Genomic DNA, 22,804 nt, shown 5'->3' with positions numbered 1-22,804 from the left:
CTCTTTGCAATTGGAGTAGCAGTGGTGGTGGGATGAAAGGTTATAGAACTTTGAGTCAGAAAACCCCAGCTTAAAACCAACCCAGTTCGGGCATTTTATATATTTGTGACCATGCAGAAGTAATTTACACTCTATGTGCCTCAGTTTCCTGTTCTATAAATGGAAATAATGATCTTTCTTAGGGGTTTGTTAATGTTAAATGAATCAACGTATATGGAAGTGTTAAAAAAAGTTCATAAAGTACCAGTGTATCAAGTTTCAAATTAAATTAAAATAAAAAGTTACCAAACACTAACAAAAACAGCTAGAAAAAAAAAGGTGGGAAACCAGGCAGATCTAGGGGTTCTAAGCAAAGAGCAGGCCAGTCCCTTCTAGTTGCTGCGGAATCAGTCATTATGTCATTCTGTTCAGTATTCAACTTCCAGAAAGGGGGTCTACATGGCCTGGCCTACACCAGGTCCTCATGCCTTCTGCAGGGGAAGGTAGGCACCTTGACTGAGGTCCCACCAAGACTGGAAGTAATATAAGAGGTGTAGTTCCTGCAGAGGAAGAGCAGGATGCTGTTGCAAGACAAAAGAGGTATGGATGCTGGACAGACATAAACATTAAGCAGATGCCTCAAGCACTTTCCAAAGGGAAGGATCCTCTGGATGCTTGTAATACTTTGACAACAGATGCTGGAGAGAATACTGTTAACAGTCAGTAATGACTAATATAACTGGGAGATAAAGCAGAATAAAAGAGCAAGAATTATTTGGAAAATACCTGTGCTTGTCCATTACTGAAGCTTAGCATCGGAAAGCATTTAGATACTACCCAAATGCCCATTAACAATAGAATGGTAAGTAAATTTTGGTGTGTTCACACAACAGACTTCACAAAATTAGAATGGACACTCTCGACTATGTACAGCAATATGGATGAATCGCTTGACCATAATATTGAGCTAAAGCAGGCAAATACAAAGAATACATACCAGATGATTCCATTTATAGAAAGTATAAAAATAGACAAAACTGATCTCTCTGGTTAGAAGTCAGTGATTATAACCACCAAGAATAGTAAGCAGGGATGAGAAAGCTGAGGTCTATAGACTGATACTGTATTTGTTAAGTATATTATAATGTTTTATATGTTAAAGTACATTATGGGGGTGGTGGGGGGAATTCCTCTTTCCCCCCCCCCAAAGTTCACACAACGATCAACTCACAATTAAGGCACATTAATAATATTACAGCAAGTGTTACAGTGGGTGGTCCCAAGGACAAACCGAGTGACACACAGAGAGTTGGAGAATCAAGGTTTATTCCCTGGCGGGCTCAGAGGGGTCTCGCCACCAAATTCTGAGCCCTGTTTTCCCGATTTTCCCCGCTTTTATTAAGTTGGGGTGGTCCGAGGGGTGGGGTCTCAGGTGGCTAAGGTAATAGGTTAGTTGATGTGTCAGGTAGTAGATTAATATTATGCTGATGTGCCAGGTAATAGGTGAGTTGATGTGTCAGGTAATAGGTTAGTATTATGCTGATGCTGGTCTTCTGTGAGGGGTGGGGGTCTCAGGTGGCTGATGGGGGTTTTCCTTTTCAGTAAGAGGAAGAGGTTTATTTACTGTGTGCACAGAGAGAATGACAGATTACCCAGTGGGATCCAGATATTTTTATACTCTCCTTTTAGAGGGGATGGAGATGAGAAATGTAGGTAATTTTGTTTAGGGGCAATAAATGGTTGCTAGAGAGAATGAAGGGATGGGGGAAACAGACTGACTTGTAAATGATTCTCTTTGAAAATTAAATTAACCTTGAGAGACAGGTATTATATTTAAAATGATTTGGGCCAGGTCTGTTTGCATTCTTGATTTTCTTTCCTGCAGTATAGTGAGATAACAGGAAGGGAAGGGAAGCCAATTGTTCTTTTGATGTGTCCATCTGCTTATGCAGATAGAGGGAAAGCCCCTTGCTAGGGCCTGTTGATTTCTAAGGGCCTTTAATTCAAAATACTCTTTACACCAAGGAGCCATATTTTGAGGTGAAATTTCCTGAGCTCCTTCACATTCAATTAAAAAAAAAAAAAAAAAAAGAAGTCAGTGATTACCTTGGAGGGCTTTAGAATTGTGCCTAGAAGCAAACAGGAGGGGAGGTTCCAAGGGGATGGCCCTGCCCTGTTTTTTGTTATGGGTACTGGTTGTATGAATGTGTTCCTGAGATTTCATTAAACTATATGCCTATGGTATATGAACTTTTCAGTGTTTATAGTATCCTTAAACTTTAAAAAGCCTAACTTTTAACATGTATTAATACTCCCAAATAGATATATGCCGAGTAGTTTAAGAGGTGTAAGACCACACTAATGTGCATAACCTAAATGCTCATTTTTACTTCTGTGTACTCTTAGCCTTCAACAGCTTTTGTAAATAGGTTGAGATTTTCTGTGAATTCTGTTGGTTATGTATTAACGTTTTATTATCATCTTTTTTTTTTTTTTTTTTTTTGAGACAGAGTCTCACTCTGTTGCCCGGGCTAGAGTGAGTGCCGTGGCGTCAGCCTAGCTCACAGCAACCTCAAACTCCTGGGCTTAAGTGATCCTACTGCCTCAGCCTCCCGAGTAGCTGGGACTACAGGCATGCGCCACCATGCCCGGCTAATTTTTTGTATATATATATTTTAGTTGTCCATATAATTTCTTTCTATTTTTAGTAGAGACGGGGTCTCACTCTTGCTCAGGCTGGTCGTTTTATTATCATCTTTAAATAAACCAGAGAAAATATTTCTTGACTTGGAGGACATTCCTAATAGTGCTAATTTTGATTAGACAATTTTCTGTATCTGGGAATAACTTTAAAATTATTTTATGCCGGATGCCGTGCACAGGCCTGTAATCCCAGCTGCTTGGGAGGCTGAGGTGGGAGGATCCTTTGAGCCCGGGAGTTTGAGTCCAGCCTGAACAACATAGTGAGACCCCAGCTCTTAAAAGAAAAAAAAAAAAAAAAAAGAAAAGAAAAGAAAAAAAAAGAAAAAATTATTTTATAAAGAACTATAATGTGTCTGATATTTTTAATTCCTTGACTTGCTGCTATTTTCTTTAATGCACAAAACCTCGCAGAGCAAAGACTTACTTCCCCCCAAAATTTGACGTAAAATAGGATTAAGGAAAAAGAAGAACAATTGATATGCTTTGAGTTACAGTTTTAACTCAGTTTCTAGGAATACTGTTTCACCCACTTTGCATGCTTACTTTTGCTTAAATACATGCAAGTGCATGTGGTGAGATGGGTGATCCCAAAGACGGCTTACTGGGAAGGCAGGCGATTCTCAGGAAGCGTGGGATGCAAGTAGACCTATAATTTGGTAGCATGGCTCACGGTGTACACAGTATCATTAAACTACAGTTTCTACAAACACACACCGAATGGTGGCTCCTTTATCTCTTTCAAGAAAAGTGATATATTCTTGGTTTGTTCCGGGTAGATTCTGCCGTTCCTGTATTGCTACCAGTCTAAAGAACAATAAGTGGACCTGTCCATATTGCCGGGCATATCTTCCTTCAGAAGGAGTTCCAGCAACTGATGTAGCCAAAAGAATGAAATCCGAGTACCAGAACTGCACCGAGTGTGACGCCGTGGTATGTGACCCTGCCCATGTTCATGGTTACCAGCTTAGGTTCCTGAGAAAATGGTCATTTCCCTTCTGCTTTTGACCCCATCCTACCCATCGTTTCAAAAGTGTTTTATCTTACCCTCCCCACTTCCTTTTCCCCAATTTCATATGTATTGGCTACAAAAAGACAGTTCCCCTGAATTCCTACCATCACCCAATTTTTCAAACAAAGGCTTTCACTGACCACCGCCGTTTTCTCTTCTAACTCCTGTGATCTCCTATTATGTGTCCTGTATTCTTGCTTCTCTGTGGCATCCCACCAATGAATAGTTTTGTCATCAAATCCAGTGGCATATTTCCACCTGTATTATTCTGGACTTTGCACTATTTATCTCTCTCCATCGCTTCCTCCTTGTTGCAGTTTTCCACCTTTGGTACTATACTAGCCTGGTCAGATCATGTGAGATCTTAGAGGCCATGTAGAAGAGTCTAGATTTTATCCTAAATGCAATAGTAAGCCATAGAAAGAGTGTAAACTTTAGAGTGCCAAGATCGATTTTATAGTTTTAAGATATCATCACTCTAACATATGCGTGGAGAATGCTTTGGAGTGGGTAAAAGTGGAATTGGTGCAAACAGTTAAGTGGCTATTATGATAGGTTGGGTGAGAAGGCTGGATTAGTGTGGTAGCATTAGTTATGGAATAAGAGGTTGTTTCAAGGTATAGTTAGAAGGTAGAATTGAAGGAAATTGGTAATTGGATGTGGTGGTGAGTGAGAGGTGTCAAAAATGCCTCCCAGGCATTCTGACTTGTATAAGTCAGGCTACTAATATGAGGAGAAAATTTGGAGAGCTGCCAAGAGGAGATGCTGGGAGCACATTTAGATGCATCAGTCTAGAGATCCAAAGAGAGATTATGTACTAAGCATCTGTGAACTAAAATAAAATTTTAAGGCTCACCCCCCACCGGCTTGACTAAATGGACCCTCTTGTGGCCAAAGAAATATCCTAAATCTAAATTGCCTGCCAGAAGGAAGGAGGTCAGACATGCCTTATCATGTCCCCTCTCTTCTTGGGGACATCCTTTGTAACCCATTAACAGGCCTTAAGGGTATGCAAGACAAACCTACAGGTCCTCAGTTTACACCACAAATATATGTCCAGTGGCTTATCTCTGATAAACAGCAACTATGTTAAAACATTCTAATCCTTTAGACAGGCTTCATGTCTTTAACCAATTACAAGCCAAAGAATCTTTAAACCCACCTATAACCTGTAAGCTCCCCGCTTCGAGATGGCCCACCTTTTCGGGCCAAACCAATGTATGCCTCCCACATATTGATTTATGACTTTACTTGTAACCCCTGTTTCCCTGAAATGTATAAAACCAAACTGTAACCCAGCCACAGCGAGTCCACTTTGCTCAAGGCCTTTTGGGCATGGCTCTGGCTCATGGTCCTCAAATTTGGCTCAGAATAAATCTTTTTAAAATTATTTTACAGAGTTTGGCTTTTTTTCTGTTGACACATCTAAATTTTTTTAGAGAACCTTTCTTGATGTTTATCAAAATTATAGCCCTGTTATGCTTTCTCTTAGCACCCTGTGCTTTTGCTTTATACCACTTATCACCATTTGTAATTATGCTTTTGTGATTTTTTTTTTTTTTGGTTTAATGTCATATATTCCCATCAGATTTGAGTTCCATGAAGGTAAAACTGTGTCTGTTTCATTGATAATGTGTGTACCCAGCCCTTTGGAAAGTGACTGGCACATAGTAAATTCTCAGTGCATTTCTAAATGTTTGTATAAGACCCAGTCTATTCATGGCTACCTAACTATAGAATTTATACATAGTCTTTAGAGTCAGATATCCTGGGATCAAAGACTAATTTTCTCATGTACTCTTTGTGTTTTTGTGAAAGTTGTTATTCTGAGTTTTTGTTTACCTCTTTATAAAATGAGGAAAAAGATAATGTTCATGTTATAGGGTGGTCATGAAGGTAAATGATAAATATATATGTGAGATATATATATATATATATATATATATATATGACTGATGGCTGGCTTTTAACAGGGTGTCTGGAGCATAGTAAATGCTCAAAATCAATAGCTGTTTACATTCTTAGTAATAGATTATTGCTTATTTTTACTTAGTTTGTCACCTAATAAAATTGAACATGCACAAAATCAGACTCATTCTGTTTATTCCATCATCCAGTTTTTGATCTTACCTTTGCTGTCTGCCAGAAACAAGAACTTCCTCTCAATTACCCTGGGTGGAAATCCCCTTCCCTTTTTTTACTCTCCGCCACCGCCCTCCATTTCTGATTAGTCACAAGGATTTTGATTTGTTCTTTGAGACACTTCTTACAACCATCTCTTCCTTTCTTTGTTATCCCTCTTGCTAGGGATGCTGCCCATTCCTCCTGCAGCCGTTTTCGACTCTGCGTATTCTTTAGCGTCCAGGCAGATCTCCATTTCATGAGGCTCGGCCTTAGTATTCCAGTTTCCTGTATCAAACAGTTTCCTGTCTACTTCTCCACACACCATTTCTCCTCTATTGTATTATAAGCACCATTAGAGCAGGCACAACGGTTTATGTTTGTTCTGCTATCTCTTAGGCCGTCTTCACGTAATTTTGTGTCTAGACTCTGAATTGATCAATTTGTTTGTCAGCATATAGTCCTCGGCTTGCTTAAATTCATGAGGAATGCTTTGTTGAACAAAGAATACAAAGAGAAATAAATTTTTTTTAGCAGGAGTAGTAAAGAGATGAGAGAACACTAATGTGCAAAGTTGGATGTTAGGGCTTGTGAAATGCATCTGTTTAAGATAGCTACCTAAATCAGTCCTAGTTTTTATATCTTTTAGATGGATATTTGTAAAGCAAGCATTTTGTTTTTACTTTTACACTTGCTTTTTGCCCTTTGTGAAACAATCATAACTGTTTTCTTGATGTGGTAGATTTCATCTTTGAGGTTTAACTTCCGTAGCTTGGGCAAAATGAAGCAGAGTGGGTCGGCAACCTTACCACAGCTGTACAAAGCTTCCTTTAGCACAAGATCTTATCAGAGTTCTAATGAAACATCTAATAGAATATGTGTTATGTTAGCGACAGATCCCTCATAGTTAGGATCTGTGAATGTATATCTGGGGGAACAAGGGCTCCTTATTCTGCATTGAGGAAAATGGACTGCAAGAGCTGTCTTTTATGTTTGCTGTTAATGGGGCCATTAAGTATGCTGTGTATTAGGGATTCATGTAATACTACTGGGTATGTGATATAGCCGTGGTATTTATATCTTTCTTAGACTAGCACAGAGTTTCTTTTAACTTACTATGGACTTCTCTAAAATTCATCCATTTATTCTTTTGTCTCTATTTTTCTTTCTGTCTCTTTTTTCTTCTTTATTTTTTTCTTCTTTTCTCTTTCTTGCTCTCTTTTTATGCATCCATTTTTCCTTCCCACTTCTTTCTTTTCAAAACCTATTTATATAGTTGCATGCAAAAAAGGTAAATTTGAGTTACTATACATCTTTTCATTTAAAAAATGTGTGTGTGTGTGTGTGTGTGTGTGTGTGTGTGTGTTTTAGATGAACCAAATTCAAGAACTCAACATTTGGGTCTTGTAAGTATTGGAGAAATTTGAAAATAATATTAATTCTTGATAATGCCTTAACTTTGTGGTACTGATGTCATGAATGCATTCATTTAATCAATTGATCCCACAATATGACCTTATTTGGAAGTTATAAAGCTGGATCACATAAGACTTCATTGAGCCCCTTTTTAACAGTGAGTTTATTTTGAATTTGCTTTTATATAGGTTTGCCTCAGTGAAATGAGGGCACATATAAGGACTTGTCAGAAGTACATAGATAAGTATGGACCACTACAAGAACTCGGGGAGACAGCAGCAAGGTTGGTTTCAATACCATATAGTTTAATGCTAAATTTTGACATGTCTATAAAGAATTTAATGGGCTGGAAAGTTTAACATTTTTATTATAAAAATATTTATGGAGTTATGTTTAGGTTCTTAACCATCATACCTGGTATTGGTAATCATGTGTTTATAGCAATCATTGTCAAAGAATTTTGCTCAACTTTAAAAATTGCATGTGGGGAACCAAACACACACGCTGGAGAGATTGGGACAACTTCCTCAGACAAGTTTGTATGAAGGAAGATCCAAAAGTAAAATGCAGAACTGTTAAATTTCTGCCAGACTCTGTTTGCTGACTAATCGATTCCTGAAGTAGATCATAACTGAGATTATTCATCTTGACTCTTCCATCACCCCTGCTCATTTCCCCAGCTCATTCCTTACTATGTTGCTTGTTTCTCTTTAGAAGGCAGGAAGCAACCTCTCAGTATGTGGTCTAGCAAGGGAAGAACAGGCCTGGGCAGGTGTCTTGAATCCTTTGTGGTTTTGGTAGACAGTCTTACCTGGGGCTGGGGGAAGGATGGAAGGGGCTGGTAGGTATAATGGAGGATATTGATCATTTACTATTTTTTTCTTTAAAAAAGAAAAAGAAACAAATCTAGGTCATTACTGTCCTGATGGGAAGGGTAATTTAGTAGTATCAGAGTAATTATATGCCAGGCACGGTGGCTCAAGCCTGTAATCCTAGCACTCTGGGAGGCCGAGGTGGGTGGATCGTTTGAGCTCAGGAGTTCAAGACCAGCCTGAGCAAAAGTGAGACCCCGTCTCTACTAAAAAAAATAGAAAGAAATTAGCTGGACAACTAAAAATATATATAGAAAAAATTAGCTGGGCATGATGGTGCATGCCTGTAATCCCAGCTACTCTGAAGGCTGAGGCAGTAGGATTGCTTGAGCCCAGGAGTTTGAGGTTGCTGTGAGCTAGGCTGATGCCATGGCACTCTAGCCCAGGCAACAGAGTGAGACTCTGTCTCAAAAAAAAAAGTAATTATAAAGGTTGGAGTCTACCTTTGCTAATCAAATAAAGAAATAATTTGTATTCTCCTGTGTAATAGGTTGATGGCCTTGAAACCACTAAATCTGCTTATGAACTCATTTACCCAGTATTGGTATTCAGTATGTGTGTAATTCCTTTCTCTCTCCTGAAGAAAAATGTTAGGTCTGCTCATTTTAATAAAGTATATTCAAAATATAGCTTAAATTTCTTAACCTAAAAGTCTAAATGATCACCCCATTCCTTTTGTTTTTCCTAGAAATTGCCTTACAAAAATACTTGTTAATAAAGTTTACCTTTATACCACAGCGTAATAAATTCTTCATGAGTCTTTTAGCTATAAACAGGGTAAGGATCCTGATAGATCGACCACAAGGACCAATGGAAAGAAGGTTAACATAAGTTGAGAAAGTGTGTGGGGTTTGATTACAAGGTTGGCAGGCTTTAAGAAAATTTAAAAATATATGAAAGCTATTTGGAATCCTCATTCCTTATGGTGGGTAGAATTAAATAGTAAAGAATTAAAATAATAGAAAATGGGGAGGGTTGTTGATTAATCTTACAAAATAGATTAATATTGGCATTTATGATAGAAGTCTTTGCTTTGCGGAAGAATTTTCTACATGATTCAAACTTTTAAAATCCTTATGTATGGAGCCAGAGTGCAAGACTTGGGGGACAGGAAGTTATATCCATAATGGAAAGTGAGCAAAAAAATCTAAGCCTCCATATTGTCCCTGAGAATTTAAGGCAGTACTGTCCAATAGAAATATAATGTGGATCACATGTAATTTAAAATTTTCTAGTAGCCACATTAAAAAAGTAAAAAAAAACAGGTGAAGTTAACTTTTAATATATTTTATTTAACTGAATATAGCCAAACTATTATTTGAACATGTAATCAATATAAAAATTATTAAGATATTTTATATTCTTTTTTCTGACATTAAGACTTTATTTTTTATTGTTGTGTTTTTCTTTTCTTTTCTCTTTTTTGAGACAGAGTCTTGCTCTGTCACCCTGGGTAGAGTGCAGTGGCGTCATCATAGTTCACAGCAACCTCAAATTTCTAGGCTCAAGTGATCCTCCTGCCTCAGCCTCCTGAGTAGCTGGGACTACAGGTGCACATCACAATGCCTGGCTAATTTTTCTATTTTTAGTAGAGACGGGGTTTCACTCTTGCTCAAGGCTGGTCTCAAACACCTGAGCTCAAGCAATCCTCTTGTCTTAGCCTCTCAGAGTGCTAGGAGTACAGGTGTGAGCCACTGCACCTGGCTTTTTTTTGTTTGTTTGTTTTTTGAGACAAGGTCTCACTCTGTTGCCCAGGCTAGAGTGCAGAGGCATCATCATAGCTTACTGCAGCCTCAAACTCCTGGGCTTAAGTGATCCTCTTGCCTCAGCATCCCATGTAGCCGAGACCATAAGCACACGCCACCACACCCAGCTAAGTTTTAAATTTTTGGTAGAGACAGAGTCTTGCTATGTTGCCCAGGCCAGTCTTAAACTCCTGGCCTTAAGTAAGCGATCCTTTTGCCTTGGCCTCCCAAAGTGCTAGGATTACAGGTATGAGCCACCATGCCCAGCCAAATCTTTAAAATTCAATGTGTATATTATATGTCCAGCATATCTGAATTTAGACTGGCCACATTTCAAGTGCCCAGTAGACACATAGAGGACAGCACAGATGTAAGGGACAAATATTCCTGAGTGTAGGTAAGCATTTTGTTTTTTAGAGACAAGATCTTGCTATGTTGCCCAGGGTGGAATGCAGTGGCTATTCACAGGTATAACCATTGCGCACTACAGCCTTGAACTCCTGGGATCAAGTGATCTTTCTGCCTTAGCCTCTCGAGTAGCTGGGATTACAGGCGTGCCACTACACCTGGCTTTTTTTCCCCCCCATAAGGATTTAACAAGGTAGTTGTGGGTCAGTTTTCATTCTTCAGTGGAAACTAATAACGTGAGTTGACACCTTTAGTTATATGCTGGTGGATATGGAAAACACTCAATTCGGATGTTACCTGAATTAGAAGAAAAAGGTAACCCAGGGACAGCTGGGTGCTGTGATCCTCAGTTTCTCAGTTAATGGGTGGTCAGATTGCACGTCTACTTCTATTTTTATTTTTTATTTTTATTTTTATTTTTTTTTTTTTTGAGACAGAGTCTCACTCTGTTGCCCAGGCTAGAGTGAGTGCCGTGGCGTCAGCCTAGCTCACAGCAACCTCAAAGTCCTGAGCTCAAGCGATCCTCTGTCTCAGCCTCCCGAGTAGCTGGGACTACAGGCATGCGCCACCATGCCCGGCTAATTTTTTTTTTTCTATATATATTTTTAGCTGTCCATATCTTTAGTAGAGATGGGGTCTCGCTCTTGCTCAGGCTGGTCTCGAACTCCTGAGCTCAAACGATCCGCCCACCTCGGCCTCCCAGAGTGCTGGGATTACAGGCGTGAGCCACCGCGCCCGGCCTGCACGTCTCTTCTAAAGAGAATAAAGTGCTTCAAGTGAATTATAAATGTTTCTCTGCCCTGTCACTGTGAGCATATACATTTACATTTCCTGTGAAAAAAAATTCAGGCACCAACACCATTATCAGGATAGGAAAAATAATGTTACATCAGAGGAAGAACTAGGACTAGAAACTAGACCCACCTACATTCTATATTTTTTAATCTCTAGTTAAGTAACTAGTACTTAGTTGCCAACAATTTTAGTAATATTTCTATTCTATGTGATTTCCAGGTGTGTATGTCCATTTTGCCAGAGGGAATTGGATGAAGACAGCTTGCTGGATCATTGTATCACTCATCACAGATCGGAAAGGAGACCTGTAGTAAGAATTTTTGTTGTGTGTATTTTAGCAATGTCTGAATTCAGGATACAATAGAAAATCCATTTATTAGATTTCTATTTGTAGATATATTATGAGGGATAATAATTTGTGTTAAGGTTATAATTTTGTGACTATTTACAATATATGAAAATGTTGCCTTGAAACTGATAAGAATTACTAATGTGCAATCACTCATTTATGAAATTATACATTATCTCTTACAGATAAACATGGGTATAATCAACTAAAATTATTGAAAATGTACCTTTAATTAGTTAAGATTTAATTTTTACTAACTGTGGTTATATCCTAAGTTAAAAACATTTTAAAATAATGCAAATGATATTATTATGACAATACAGTAGAAATGAAAAGTAGTTATTCATCTTCAATAATTAATCTATTATTTTATTTCACAGTGTTTTTCCATATGGTTGATATTTAATATATATATTGCTCATCATTTCCTAGATTTGTTGAGAATGCTGCCCTTTTTCATTTCAACCTGGCATTGTAGTTCTGTTTTACAGTGTATTTTTTATAATTTTCATTTTTGTATAGTTGTAAGGTTAATCAGAGTTGGATAACTTAACATTTGTTCAAGCCATTTTACTACTATTTTTGAACATTTGGACTGTTACTCATTTTTAGGATTTGAATTCATATTCTTGTTTTCTTGTACATTTAAACTTTCCCTTATATTAGATTTTTTTCCTAGGAGGAAATTCCTTAGATTGATATTTCTGGGATCAACAGGGCAGACTTTTTAGTAGGTCTTGAAATGTATCTCTAAAATGCTTTCCAAAAAGTTTGAGTCAATTTATATTTGTATCAGTAATTTAATTTAAGTAAATTAACCACTTTCACCTTAACCTGGCTATAATTGAGTATACTTATTTCACAATTACTCTGGCTTAACAGATATAAAATGATACTTTGAAGATTATTTTAAATTTTATTTTAGCTTTATGCAATATATATGTGTGTGTATTGTTTTATATATATAAGTTTTTAGATTTTTTTTGATTTTTGGTGGTTTTTTGGAATAAAATCCTTTTGGAAAGTGGATGAGATTGAAACACAGGTATATTAGATAGGTAGAGAGAGAGAGAAAGACAGATGCAGAGATAATCCTCACAACAATCCTGTGAGATAGGCATGATTATTATTCCCATTTTATAAAGGATAAACTGAGACTCAAAGAGGTTAAGTCAGTCATGCAAAGTCACACAGCTGGTAAGCAAAGCCAGAGTTAGAGTAGTCTAGCTTCAGAGCTGCATGGTAAACCCCTGTTCCAGAGGAAAGCTACACAGCACACAATGACATTTGTTATTGATCCCAATGGCCTAGGGGTTTGGCCGTTGGAACGGCTCACTAGGAGCTTGCTAGGTGTTAGGGGAGCACACTTATCACGGGCTTTCCTGCTCCAGTTGCTTTGTAAGAGCAGCTGGGCTAGGGAGTTGTTTCAGGATAGGTCTCTGGGAAACAGAGGAAGTTAGAAGAAAGCACTGAGATGGAATGAGAGCAACTATGATTTACTGAGGCCTAAGTGCTTTCTTGTCTCTCCTAGCAACCCTGTGAAGAAGGGATTGTCAACACAGCCTGAGCCCTGACCACTAGTGCTTCTCTTGCTGGAGGAACGCTGGGCTCTGGACCATTATCTTGGGCTCAATCTAAGCAGCAATGTGGGGCGGGCCACATACCGGTCAGTTCGGTGTATCTTGTGTGCCTGCTACAGCAGACATCCAGCCCACGTGTCATTCAGTGTGGCCATCAGATCAAAGAGGACCCATGGAGCTAGGTTCTTCATGATTTAGAGGTCATTGAAGAAAGCCAGGCCGGGTGCGGTGGCTCACGCCTGTAATCCTAGCACTCTGGGAGGCTGAGGTGGGAGGATCACTTGAGATCAGGAGTTCGAGACCAGCCTGAGCAAGAGTGAGACCCCAGTCTCTACTAAAAAATAGAAAGAAATTATCTGGACAACTAAAAATATATAGAAAAAATTAGCCAGGCATGGTGGCACATGCCTGTAGTCCCCCAGCTATTCGGGAGGCTGAGGCAGGAGGATCGCTTAAGCCAAGGAGTTGGAGGTTGCTGTGAGCTAGGCTTATGCCACAGCACTCTAGCCAGGGCAACAGAGGAAGACTCTGTCTCCAAAAAATAAAAGAGGAAGAAGAAGAAAGCCAGTCTAAGCGGGGAGATAAACCAGGAATGGTGGGATCATATTGCCCATGGACGTACCTAAATCCTGGGCTTTGGCAGGGATAGGCTTTGGCTCAAATTCTAGCAAGTCTATTAACTCCTCTCTGCCTCTGTTTCATCATTTCTAAAATGGGGCTGATAATAATGATGCCTTTTTCACAGGTAGTAGTAAATGAGTCAGGCATATAAAGTAAGCACTCACTGTCACATGGAGATCACTCCATAAAGAGAAGAGGATGGTGGTGATAGTGGTGGGTCACTACGGGTTTTCAATTGTATAACATCAGGCCTAGAGAAGATTTCTCGGAGGAAGTGATACACGCTCACAGTTGGGGAACCCACATGGGGTGAGAGTGGGAGTGGGGTGGAGAGGGGGGTTGAACTGAAGTGGTAAAATTTCACCATAAAGACCAGGATGTTATCATGGCCTTGAAACAGGAGCAGACTGTTTAGAAATGCCTGGTTTTGTAACACCCTAGGGCTGTCTAGAAGTAATATCTGGAACAGAAGATCTTCAGGTATCCTATGTTAGTGTTTTATTCTTGAGCTCAAGACACATGTCACTCTGAAGGATCTAGAGCCACTAGAAGACATGATGTATCCTGTGGTTATGAAAAGACTGGAACGTGGCATACTTGGAGCGCACATACTTAAGGATCCCTAGTGGGGACATATCAGTGAAGACACCCTGGTAGAGACCCTGGGTAAGGAGGGCGGAAGTCCAAGGCTGGTTCTGGGTTGGTGAGGAAGTTAGCAAGAAGTGTTACTTTAAAGGACTGGCTTGCTGATTTTGCTGCAGATAAGATGAGCTACGTCATCTGTCTTACCTGGTGTAAGAGGTTTCCTGGCAGCTAGAGATTTGGACAAATGGTTCTTCTGCCTTCCAAAAATAATTAGGTAATTTAGAGATCAAACCACAAGATAGCCAATCTTTGCAGAACTGCTGAAGACTGATGCAGTAGGTTAAGAACATCAAAGGATTTTGACTTTTCTCATATGCCAACAGCTCCTTTTTCTCACATAGTAATTATATTCTGCCATGTTGCATTTTCTGAATAATTATATTTATGGAATATTAGACTCAAAGGAGGCAAAAGACACAAACAGCATGCTTGAGTTTGAATTAGGAGACCATTTCTGAGAGAAATATGGTATTTTATCTTGTAAAGGGATATGGTTCTAGTAAGAACCATACTTTGTGGTTATTCTCTCTGCCCAGGGTGTACTTTGTTTCACTGGTTGGCTCTTACTCATCTTTTGGAGCTCAGCTTAAATCTTACTTCCTCAAGGAACTTCCTCGACACTCAAATTAATTTCTCCACTTGCTTTTCTCCTCTTTTTTCAGTATTTACCACAATTTGTAATTGTATATTCATTTCCTGTTTGTCTTTCCCTCTAATTTATTAGGTTCACGAAGGCATGGAACCTAAGTTCTTTGTTCAAGACTGCATGCCCAGTTCTTTTTTTTTTTGAGACAGAGTCTTGCTCTGTTGCCCGGTGGAGTACCATGGCATCAGTTTAGCTCACAGCAACCTCAAACTCCTGGGCTCAAGTGATCCTTCTGCCTCAGCCTCCCAAATAGCTGGGACTATAGGCCTGCGCCGCTACACCCGGCTAATTTTTTTTTTTTTTTAAATATTTTTAGTTGCCCAGCCAAATTTCTTTCTATTTTTTAGTAGAGACAGGGTCTCACTCTTGCTCAGGCTGGTCTGGAACTCCTGAGCTCAAGCAATCCTCCCGCCTCGGCCTCCCAGAGTGCTAGGATTACAGGCATGAGCCACCACGCCCAGCCTGCATGCCCAGTTCTTGGCAGAATGTCTAACACACATAGTAGGATGTAGTGATATGAAAAAGGATATTAAAGAAAAACATGACTCCGTTTACCCAGATGCATAGGTTCCAGTAGTTCTATGTTTTCTACCGTACTCTGGAGGCTCATTCCTTAAGGAAGGGACACGACTGCTATTGGTTTGAAACACAAACTGTGGTGACCACAGCCTGAGCCAGTCCTGCCCACGGCAGCTTTATTTGCGTGAGTACTTAGGGTATCTGTGACTTGACTGGGCAGCGAGATGTATGTGCATAAATGTTTAGGAAGAAAAAAATCTTCAATAGATTTGCTTTCAGTCTCCCGCTAAATTAGGTCTGCAATCTGGTATCTTGATTTTTGTTACATATTGGCCTATAAATATTTTTAGTGCATGTCTCTTTTCTCTTTTTGGTATTGGATTCAATAATCTTCAATCACTTCCTCATATGGCATTTACCATCGTATGGAAAGTGTTCTATAATCGGCTTGAGTTGCTGTAGAGATTAGTCTAAACCACAGATGGTGGAGTTGAGTGTCCGTTGCCACAGCCGTTCAGAATTAAATCTTTTGCCTCTTGAGAAGTCTGTGACATGTATACATTGTCTTCCAACTCTTTTACACTTGTACTCTTAGAATTCATCTTCTGGCCTCAGAAGAACATGATAGACATGTTCTTCATTAAAGATCTTTGATATTAGATTGCATATGTAGATAATACTTGGTAACTAAAAGCCCTCAACAGTAAAATATGATGTTTATAGCATCTATGCTTTTAGAACCTAAGAAAAAGATACCAGAAAAAAGTTAAGTTCTGCCACCAACTTTTCTGTTCTTTATTAAATCAGCCATACACATATTTTTGAAATAGAATTCAAGTTTATAAAATATACCTGATTCACAATGAGGGCTGTCGAGGACCTGTGTGGAGAATGATTTTCTTTTGGGGATACTCTATAACAGCACCAAAATGGGAGGGGGGGTGGGAAAGCAGGGTTTGGAGAACTGGAAGGCCGACTGCCCTGTTGGTTGTGTTCTGTCAGTGATCTTACCCTTATTCTTAACTTGATAAGGGAGAGGTGTCTTTTTGAAGACCCTGGTGAGAACCAGTTCAGAAAGACTGGGATGGGGGCAGGATGCTTGACTCCATGTATACATGGAGCAGCATCAAATCTGTTTCTGTGTCTTTGGTGTTTGCTATGAGGGACTTTGGGAAATGTGTCCTAATGTTGCCATGTTAGATACTCACATCTACGACCGTGATGATCAAAGGTCATTTGTTCTTATGAATATTTCTGTACATTTTATGTATTTTTGGAAGCCCTTACCTTGGTGATTCTCAACCTTTTCTCTACCCCAGCACACGTAAAGAATATGATATTGAAAGAAATCATTCTTATTTTCCCGTAAGTAATAGTGATTCATGAAGGTGGGTGAGTACTCCCCTAAGGGAGAGAAGGTGATTGTATCAGAATTTAGGGAAGAAAGAGTGATACGTAATTGCAAATGAACTCTCATCTGATTCTGTGTATCAGTAACTGTTCTTTTCCCATCCCTAACTGGCCTGATTACTCTGGTATAGGAACTGATATGAATTAGAAGACATTTTAAAAAACAAACAACAACAACAAAAAAACCAAACCCTAAGCAGCAAAAACTCTATCAGAAGAGAAAAAGAAAATTACTGGAAATCTTTATCTTAAAAACTAGTTCTTTATTCATGAGGTGTCTACTTGTGCCAGGTATTATGCTAGGTGCAAGGCATAAGGAAATAAGAAAAATATGATTTGCTCTTGCCCTAAGGGATCTTTTATTTTAAGGGGGAAGAAAATTTAAATGATATTTTATCGAATCTGCAAAGTATATATTTTATTCCTACTTTAGAGAAGAAGAATTAAGTCTGAGCCCCTATTTTGCACCAAATTCCATGTGCACTAACATACGGAGAATTTAGAGTAAGTCATTCTTCATATTTATAGTTCCGACATTGTTGCTCCCTATTAAAGAAAATCTAGCAGCAAGTAAATGAATAATATTAAATCTCTTTAAGAAAATATTTAAATACTTTCTCCAGATAGGGAAAGCCTGCTGCTCTTGAATGCTCCCATCCTAAATGAAAGCTTTTCAGGATCTTGCAAAGCTAAGAACAGATAGAGTTAAGAAATTTTGCTAATGTAAGAAAAATTCTTAATTTTAAGAAGCTTAAGAAATTCTGCTTTTTCTGTCTGTCTTTCTGAAAGAATTTTTTTTTTTTTAAATCATGTAGAGATTTTTTTTTTTCCTGGAATTCCCAAGGACTTTTACTTTGTTCAACATTCCTGAAAAGGAGAGTAGGTAAATCATGTAAGGAGAGATTTTATTGTCTTTTTGTAAAGTGGACAGACTTTGGCTATTGACTCCTTATGAATCTAGACTGTTCTAAAATTGCCCTACAAAGCTCAGAGAAAATGACTCACATGAATAAAGAGCAAACATAGCGGGAAATTTTCATACTTCTCATGGATTATACTAGAAGAATGAGCACAGGTGCAAAGGAAACTCAATGCACTTGGCTTCATGCCAACAGTGATTTTGGCACAACATAGCAAAAAATTGCAAATCTTCTCCCCCAGCTCTCTGCCCAAAGCTTATACATAATAGACGTACAACAGCATTCCTATTTTACAGTGTACTCAGGCTGTTCCTAGTATTGAGCCAATGAAGATTTTTATGTGATTATAGAGAGAAGGCTTCTCAGAGGTAATCTAATGCAGCCTCCCTCTCAAGGTAGTAAATGTTTTCTTTTGTCAGTGCTTGAAATTTTCCAGAATGGTAACCCAGTTACAAGGGTTTTGTTTCTAGATGTCTCAACATCTTAATCTTCCTTCTGTATCTATTGCAGTTTATTGATGTTTCCCTTACCTAGCACTTAAAATAGAACACAGTGCTCCAAGAATAGTTAGTGAATGCAAAGTAGAAGGACCATCAACCATTACTCTAGATAATTGAGTACTATCTGTGTTGTTCATTACTTAGCATTTTACTAGCTTTTTAAATGATTAGTCATACTTCTGCTCTGATAATGATTCTCAGTAACATGAAACTCCCAAAAGACTTTTTTCTATAGGTACTGGAGTTAAGAAAGGTGTTCTCTATTACAACCTAGGTATTAGACGTAGAATTTCTCATTTATTCCCCTACTGTTATTCATCTTGTTTCTCTAAAAGAAATTATATTTTCTTTAAGACAGTGGTTCTTAAACTTTATCATGCATCGGAATCACCTAGAAGGCTTGCTTAACTACAGATTGCTAAGCCCTACGCCTAGAGTGTCTGATTTAATAGGTCTGAGCTGGGACCTGAAACTTTTGCATCTTAAAGTTGCTAGGTGATGCTGATGCTGCTGGTCTAAGGACCCCACCCTGAGAACCATTGCTTTGTTTCAAACATTGAAGCGAGGGCAAGCTAGAAATAGGATTATATTTTGTATTTGATTCTTTGTTGACCAGCATTGCATAATCTATATTCCGGGGACTTGGGGGATAAATATCCTTTCAAAAGAATCTTCTTCATCTGATTAAAAGTGGAAAGAAACATCTGTTTTCATGCACATTAAGTGTACTTTTTGTTTTAATACCATTAAAGCAGCCTCTGTCAGGCGATCTCTCCCCTCTTCCTAGAGAGTAAGTACTTTTGGTCTTCAATTTGGTCATCTGTAAACAAAAGTAGAGAAAATGTACTCAAGGATGTTGGTTATCTTTGGCTTTATAGTTTATTGAGATGGAAGAATAATAAATGAAGGTTAATTACATAGAAAGGGACAATTTGGAATCAATAGGCTCAACACCAGAAGATATAAATCCCAGGGCTAAGGGGAATCAACTGAAGGCATCAGTAGGATGGGGTGAGGTTCTTCCCTAAGCTGCTAGGTCACAAATCGGGACAGGCAGACGTCCCGATCCACTGTACATTGGCCTGCACAGTGAATGGGCTGGGAGCCCATCTACTAAGGACCTGCCCTCTGTGGGGTACCAGGACATGACACTGTCACCATGTCTGATAAATGGGAGGCTATCATAGAAATAGTTTTCAATTATCTGAAGTTGGTAGCAGCTTCTAATATAGTGGCTGTTATTCACCTATTGCATTTACCATCAAAAGTCCATACTGAGAAGAGGCCAGCATCTTTTGAATGTACACTATACAATTGTTGGTTCCTGATAGAAGGAACCAACATGGCCTGGGAGCATTGAATAGAGACAAATAATAAAGGACGGCTGATGTTAGGATATTGGCAACATTAGGGAGAGTGTAAGTGGATACTTAGGTATTTATGTAATGATCAGTCTGTCTCTCACCTACCGCTTTTTCCCCCTTCCCATTCTTACCCTCTCTTCCCTTAAGTCAAATCTCCCAGTTTAAGAAACAAAAGACATTTTTGAGTAGTACAGAGTTCAGCCTGTTGTTTTTCAGTCTCCTTCTGGTGAATGTCTCTTTAGTCACACAATTAAATTTTGTGCACACCAGAGACTGAAGCCTGCATTTGTTCTCTATTAACATAAGACTAAAACCAAAAGTTTTTTTGCTTAAAATTCCAAGTTTTCTGCATCTCTCTCCTCCACTAGACTCTAATCAGCTCCTTAATGGTAGGAACCAAGGGCATAGTCATTCTGTGCCTCTGGGTCTTGGTATCATCCTACAGAATTGCCTACAGAAAGCATGTTAGGTGCTTCAGTTAATACTGAACAGAGATGATACCAACTTACCCTTCCAAACTCTTCTCCCAGCACTTCCCCAACACACCCTTCCTTCAGCTACACTGAGCTTTTTCCATTACCTAAGCAGGGCCTGTCCTTTTACGACTTCCTGCCTTTTCCCACATTTGATTCCTCTGCCTCTGATGCTTCTCGCCAGAGGCAGAGAAGCATCAGAGGCTTCTCTGGGCTGGCTGGCTCATTCTTCAAGTTAGAGGCAGCTGAGCTGAAGCCTTTCCAGACTTCCCGAGCAAAATTTGTAATTCCCTTTTCAGGTCTTAAACAATTGTCTGTTCATATCTTGGCCATAGCGCATGCTATACTGTATTGAAAGTATCTGCTTAAGTGATAATAATGGCAACCATTTATTACTTGTGCCAAAGACTAAGCTAATATAATCACTGAGCTTCATAATATTAAATGATGTATTATTTTACACCTACCAACAGTCCTGGGACACAAATAATACTCATTTTACAGGTTAAGATTAATTACTTCCAGCCTGAGCAAGAATGAGACCCCATCTCTACTAAAAATAGAAAGAAATGATCTGGACAGCTAAAAATATATATAGAAAAAAATTAGCCAGGCATGGTGGCACATGCCTGTAGTCCCAGCTACTCGGGAGGCTGAGGCGGGAGGACTGCTTGAGCCCAGGAGTTTGAGGTTGCTGTGAGCTAGGCTGAGCCCACCCACGGCACTCACTCTAGCCTGGGCAACAGAGCGAGACTCTGTCTCAAAAAAAAAAAAAAAAAAAGAAAGAAAGAAAAAAAAAAAGAAGATTAATTACTTGCCAACAGTAAATCAGTGAGAGGCTGGAAACTATTTTCTGGATACCAGGAATGTAGGGGTCCACGGGACACATGTAGTTTCCTCCCTCAGGGAGCCCCAGCTCTTCAAGGACAGGGATCAGATAGTAGTAAATGTCTGGCATTTATTGAATGCCTCATATGCACCTGGCACGTTAAGGACCTTATCTCTAAATATCACAGCTGCTCTCCAAGGCAGGTGTTACCCTCATTTCACAGAAGGGGAAACTTACTGCTCAAGATCACGCAGCTAGGGCTAGGATTTGAGCCCAAAGTTGTCCAGGTGTCTTACTGGTCTCCATGTTTCAAGTGCCCCTAGAACATAGTAGGGACACAATAAAGATCGTTGAATGAACAAATTTCTGTAACTGGTGTTCCTTCTCTCACACCTTGAAATGCTAATGTTGTTCTTCTGTTAAAATATTTCTTGCTCTCAGCTCTGTTTTTATTATATATAGTAGTCTCAGGGTAGATTAAATGCTATCTTGGGATAGCCAGTGTTGTCAATTAAGCAAAGTAGCTAGCATTGGAAAATCATAAATGATTATAAAGCAATAATAATTAAAAGTATGTAATTTTATTATAAACAAGACATAAAGATTAATGGAGTCAAGCAAAATTCAGAAATTGCCCCTTATTTATAGAAATTGAGCATATTGAAACTGAGATCCTCATAAAACAATAAGAAAGAAAAGAATAATATTGAAATACCTCATTTCAATTTAAAGAAGAATGTTATCATCCAAGCTGATAAAGTGGATACTGTTAGAATGTGAAAGAAAAAAAAACCCCAAAACATTGGATTATCTGTTGGAGGCCTGGATTCCAGTCTGGTACTTATAGCTGGGTAAATTCAAGCTAGTTTCCGCCCCCCGCCAGCTCTGAAATCGCACTGATGTACAAAATAAGGGTAACAATTAATTCACTGGGCTGTTGTGAGGATGAAATGAGAATACCACCTAATTCACTGCCTAACAACATGTACTTGGCACTCATAATGAGTCTGCATCTCATAGTTTGAAAACTGAATACATGAATAAATAGAATTTTTTAAAAACCAGGATTAAAATGTCATAACGCAGTATATATTAGCCATTAGCGAAATGCAAATTAAAACCATGGTGAGATACCACTACACACCTATCAAAGTAGCTAAAATAAAAAAATTTTGACAGTACCAGATGCTGGCAAGAATGAGGAAAAACTGAATAATTCACACATTGCTAGTGAGAATATAAAATGCTACAGTCACTCTGAAAAACAATGTGGCAGTTTTTTACAAAGTTAAATATCCCTTACTGTATGACCAACAATCCCACTCTTGGATATTTATCCTAGAGAAATGAAAACTTCTGTTTATGCAAATATCTGTATATAAATACTCAGTATTATCCATAAATTTATAGCATAGTAGCTTTATTTGTAACAAACAAAAACTGGAAACAATCCAAACATTCTTCAAAAGGTAAATAGATAACCAAACTGTGAGCCAACCATACCATGGAATACTACTCAGCAATAAAAAGCAGGGAACTATTGACACACCCAACAACTTTGACAGATCTCAAAGTCCTTGTGCTCAGTGGAAAAAGCCAATTTCAAGAGGTTAAATACTGCCAGGTGCAGTGGCTCATGCCTGTAATCCTAACACTTTGGGAGGCCCAGGTGGGAGGATTGAATGAGGTCAGGAGTTCAAGACCAGCTTGAGCAACATAGCATGCCCCCATCTCTACAACAAGTACAAAAATTAGCTGGCATAGTGGTGCATGCAGATAGTTCCAGGTACTCGGGGGGCTGAGGCAAAGAGGATCACTTGAGCCCAGGAGTTTGAGGTTGCTGTGAGCCATGATCATGCCACTGCCCTCATGCCTGGGCACTCCAAAAAAAAAAAAAGTT

At 38.9% G+C, this 22,804-nt stretch overlaps 1 protein-coding gene across 3 annotated transcripts in view; it reads left to right on the top strand.

Annotated features, from left to right (window-relative positions):
• The window catches only part of RNF125 (ring finger protein 125), a 38,206-nt gene that overhangs the window by 10,042 nt on the left and 5,360 nt on the right, over positions 1-22,804 (top strand). For all 3 annotated transcript variants that reach the window (XM_069468140.1, XM_069468138.1, XM_069468141.1), the window contains exons 2-4: positions 3,459-3,612; positions 7,417-7,511; positions 11,268-11,358. In XM_069468140.1, the coding sequence (XP_069324241.1) occupies positions 3,459-3,612; positions 7,417-7,511; positions 11,268-11,358 (340 nt within the window). The remainder of the gene's footprint in view (positions 1-3,458; positions 3,613-7,416; positions 7,512-11,267; positions 11,359-22,804) is intronic.

The sequence above is a fragment of the Eulemur rufifrons genome, chromosome 5 (genome assembly GCF_041146395.1).
Source record: "Eulemur rufifrons isolate Redbay chromosome 5, OSU_ERuf_1, whole genome shotgun sequence".
Classification (NCBI taxonomy): Eukaryota; Metazoa; Chordata; class Mammalia; order Primates; family Lemuridae; genus Eulemur; species Eulemur rufifrons.
Note: the sequence above shows the minus strand (reverse complement) of the source record. Positions and strands in the feature narration are given on the sequence as shown.